We start from the raw sequence: 4615 nt of genomic DNA, 5'->3' as shown, positions 1-4615 counted from the left end.
AACAGTGCGAAGTTGAGTTTCATATTGGCAGATATAAGGATAAGGTTATTTGTGATATAATGCTAATGGATGTATGTCATATACTACTAGGAAGGCCATGGCAATATAACAGGTAGTTTCTTTCATCCGAAATATCTAAGTCCATCTGTAACAGTTTGTTGTAACATTTATTTACTTTTTTCCCTTAGTATTGAGTAAGCAAACTAAGCAAATACTATGCATTCCTACCTATTACATTTTGTTTCCTTTCTATAGAACAGAGAGCGAACAGAGAAATTAAACGAGTATTCCTAGCATGGAGTCTGGCAACAAACATAAAGGAGTTCCACAAACAAAAGCCAACCACAGTATAGACAGTTTGAAAGGGAACGAGAATGCAAACGCTGAGCAACGACCCCAAGAAAGAGGTAAACGTAATATAAACAAAATTTCCTGTTAATTCTTTTTCATTATAAAAAAAATATTTATAGACATTCAACAGTCCTCAGATACGCATTACGAATACTCTCCAGGTTAAACTAGTTTAATAACTGTGCATTCAGTTCTCTCCTTCTTAGGTCACTTCTTGTCTTTACTCTACTTGCATATGGCTAATAGTGCTCCATTGGCTTACTTATGCAGGTGGGAGTTCATTCACAGGTGTGCTCGATGAAACTGCTATGAGCTTTGCTCTGGTAGGCTCATTCTCTACTACTATTGTCAATTTGTTTTTGTTAGGTGACCTCTATCAGTTTATTGGGCAGAGTCCCGGTTCTCCTCGATTCGATTTCCCTTGTTGTTATGCAACTCGGTTCAATCTTCTATAAGAACCCTCGTTTGTATCTTGGGAAATTTGTAATTATGAACCACCTTTTGGATGGTTTCCGACCAACCCCTCGCCCTAGTGACCTAAGAAGGAGAGAATTGAATGCACAGTTATTAAATTAGTTTTACGTGGAGAGTATTCGCGTGGGAGGACTGAAACCCCACTGAGCCACAAACAATGGTGAAACCCTAGGACCAAGGAGCAGACATTATTAGAGCCAGAGGAAAACGAAGAGGGTAAGCAAATCACGGAGGAATAACTTACCGTAATAGAACTGCGAAGCTGAGGAGGCCACTTTGACCATGACCTGTAGAATATAGAACAGGAATCCATTAATCAAAGCTAATAACCAGAAGAACTATAATGAAAGGAAAATAGTGGAGCAGGGAAAAGTTTAGTAATCGAGAAGACAGAAATAGCAATATCCCTCTTATACAGATGACGAGAACCTCCATACCATGCCCAAGTAACTGGGCAACGAAATCACAAGAACCAGCGAAGCTGTCACGCCAACAAACAACAGAAACCATAGTTGGGCACGTGCAGACCCTGTTGCCAAACCCCATGTAGTCGCAGCAAAAACACTCACTACCAGTCCAAATCCTCGGCGCAGCGAAAACACATGTGAAAAATGAAGAAATGACAAAGAACTCAGGTTTTTGGCATTAACCAAGAGCAAGAAAACAGTAACTGAGGCAAGTACAGCATACACAACATCATTAAAGTTTGACATAAATGCCATCCGACAAATATCCAGAACAATCCTATGATTAGCACCTAATTACATGTATTAAACCCCAGATCATTTACTAATCATTCAATTGCTGATTAGGATTGTGGGAGGAAATCAGGATCCTTACTGCCAGTTTGGAGGTAGTTGAAGCAGGAAGGAGAAGGGATCCAGAGGTAGGAGATGATAGCGACGAAGAAGCTATAGTGACAACAGATGGATCGGATGAAGAAGGGTCGGAAATGAGATTGTTGAGTTTGGTCCTATTGGCGAGTAGCAAGCCTAAACCAGAAATTCCAAATTATGACGGCAACTTGTCCACAGAAGTTCTATTGGACTGGATCAGCGAACTGGACAAATATTTTGAGTGTGAGGAGGTCGGTGAAGATCGGAGAGTTAAGTTCGCTGCAACAAAGCTAAAGGGACACACAACCCTATGGTGGGATAATGTCCAAGCAGAGAGAAGAAGGATGAAAAAGTTGCCAATAAAGAAATGGCCCAGGATGGTGGCCAAGTTGAAAGGTAGATTTCTGCCCAAGGATTACCAGATTGCACTGCATCAGCAAGGGAAGAATTTGAAACAGAAAGGTATGACAGTAAGAGAGTACATGGAAGAATTCTACCGGGTAAATTTAAGAGCAGGTTATATAGAGGACACCCTGGAGAAAATACCAAGGTATATAAATGGTTTGACATTAGAAATAGTAGATGAAATCAACATTCTTTCCCCGAAAAATATAGAAGAAGTATACGAGAGTGCATGAAGGTAGAGGAGAAGATCACCAGAAAACAAAATGCTAGGAGAGGACAGGGAACCGGCAGAGGAAGAGGACAGTCTTATGGCAGAGGGAGAACTTCCAGTAATAGTGAAGAAGGCAGCAGTTTCAAAACTTCTGGGATAGCAGAAAAGGGTGACAGTGCTAGAGGTGGATGGCCATATCAGTGAGGGAGAGGAAATGGTCAAGGAAGAGGAGCTAACTATCAGTGCTACAGGTGCCACAAGTGGGGGCACAGATCTTTTGAGTGTTCTGAAGCAGAACAAGCTGGACAAAGAGGTGCGTATGTTGCGTAGCCGAAGGAAGCCGAGGCACCCCCCCAAGGAAGCAAAAAATGTTCTGGAAACAGGGGAAGCCTTAGTTTTGGACAAAGTGTTGCTGAAACCAACCAATGAAACCACTGAACAAACTCAAAGGAAAGCATTGTTCTGGACAGTTTGTAAGTCACACGGAAAATGCTGTAAGTTGATTATCGATAGTGGGAGCACAACTAATCTGGTTGCCACGGAGATGGTAGAGAAGATGGGGTTGAAGAGATTGAAGCACCCCACTCCTTACAAGGTATCATGGCTACAGAAAGGCCATTAGCTATTGGTGGATGACCAGTGCGAAGTTGAGTTCCATATTGGCAGATATAAGGATAAGGTTATTTGTGATATAATGCCGATGGGTGCATGTCATATACTGCTAGGAAGGCCATGGCAGTATGACAGGAAGGTAGTACATGACAGGAAGACAAATTTTTATAAGTTTGTCAAAGATGGGATCAAGCACACACTTGTGCCCATTAAGGAAGAAGAGACAGCGGAAACAAGCAGGACGAGAGTGTTACTAATGGGTGGAAAACAATTTTTGAAGCAGATTGAAGATAGTGAAGTGAACTATGTTGTTGTGAGAAGAGAAAAGACGGTGTTATTACAAATAGCGGTGTCATATTTGCCTACAGAAATTCAGCAGATTTTGCAGGAATTAAGCGATATAGTAGTGAACAACTTTCCTGATAAATTACCTCCCAAGAGAAGTATAAGTCATCATATTGACTTTATGCCTGGAGCAAGTCTACTGAATAAGGCAGCGCATCGGATGAGCCCCAAAGACAATCAGGAGATCAGAAAACAGTGCAGGAATTGCTAGATAAAGGGCTGATAAGGGAGAGTTTGAGCCCCTGCACAGTTCCAACAGTTCTCGCTCCCAAGAAAGGAGGGTAATGGCGAATGTGTATAGATTCAAGGGCCATCAATAAGATTACCAGTAGGTACATATTTCCACTACCACAGATGGATGACCTAATGGACTGCCTGAGCAGGGCAGCATATTTTTCAAGGATTGATTTAAAGAGTGGGTATCATCAGATTCAAATTAGGGAAGGGGATGAGTGGAAGACAACCTTCAAGACCAATGAAGCACTATATGAGTGGCTGGTAATGCCATTCGGACTAAGCAATGCAACCAGTACCTTTATGCGACTGATGAACGAAATTCTAGAAAAATTCATTGGAAAGTTTGTAATAGTGTACCTAGATGATATATTAATTTTCAGCAAGACAAGGGAGGAACACTTTCGACATGTTCAAAGTGTTCTGGAAAAATTGCAGTAGAATAAGCTGCTGATAAATCTGAAAAATGCACTTTTCTGGAAAAAGAATTAGTTTATCTGGGCTTCATGATTGTAGAAAATGAGTTCAAGATGGACCCAGAGAAGATTGCAACAATTTTCAACTGGCCATCACCAAAAAATCTGTTTGAGGTACATAGTTTTCATGGGCTGTCAAGTTTTTACCGTAAATTTATAAGAAATTTTAACGAAATCTGAGCATCTATGTTAGACACTATAAAGAAGGCAAGTCAACCTTTTCATTGGATCGAGGCAGCAGAGAGGAGTTTTCAGCTACTGAAGAAGAAGATCACAGAAAGACCGATCCTGAGATTTCCATACTTTAAAAAGCTTTTTCAGGTTCGCTGTGATGCAAGCGGTACGACCATTGGAGCTATAGTTAGCCAAGAAGACAAACCTGTTGCATTTTTCAACGAGAAGTTGAATGAGAGCAGGCAGAAGTATTCATCCTACGATAAAGAATTCTATGTTGTCATCCAAGCACTGAAGCACTAGAGACACTATTTTCTGGGGAATGAATTTGTTTTATTCTTGCATAATTCTGCACTACAATATGTGATGCAGTAGCACAAGTTAAATCACAAGCATGCTAAGTGGGTTGAATATTTGTAGAGTTTCACCTTTGTGTTGAAACACATTAGCGGGCAGGCCAACAAGGTGGCAGATGCATTGAGCAGAAGAGTTTTGCT

General features: G+C 41.0%; 1 protein-coding gene across 1 annotated transcript; it reads left to right on the top strand.

The window, feature by feature from the left end:
- Positions 1-2971: 2971 nt before the first annotated feature.
- Positions 2972-3445, top strand: LOC149242210 (uncharacterized). The gene has a single exon (XM_089370791.1). It carries the CDS (start codon positions 2972-2974, stop codon positions 3443-3445), a length of 474 nt encoding a protein of 157 aa, XP_089226917.1.
- Positions 3446-4615: the final 1170 nt, after the last annotated feature.

Source organism: Pinus tabuliformis, chromosome 8, assembly GCF_031772625.1.
Source record: "Pinus tabuliformis cultivar Carrire ecotype Pingquan chromosome 8, CPIR1, whole genome shotgun sequence".
Lineage (NCBI taxonomy): Eukaryota > Viridiplantae > Streptophyta > Pinopsida > Pinales > Pinaceae > Pinus > Pinus tabuliformis.
Note: the sequence above shows the minus strand (reverse complement) of the source record. Positions and strands in the feature narration are given on the sequence as shown.

Excerpts from the sequence above, each read along its gene's own strand:
- LOC149242210 (XM_089370791.1), top strand. The coding sequence starts at position 2,972 with ATGCCGATGGGTGCATGTCATATACTGCTAGGAAGGCCATGGCAGTAT.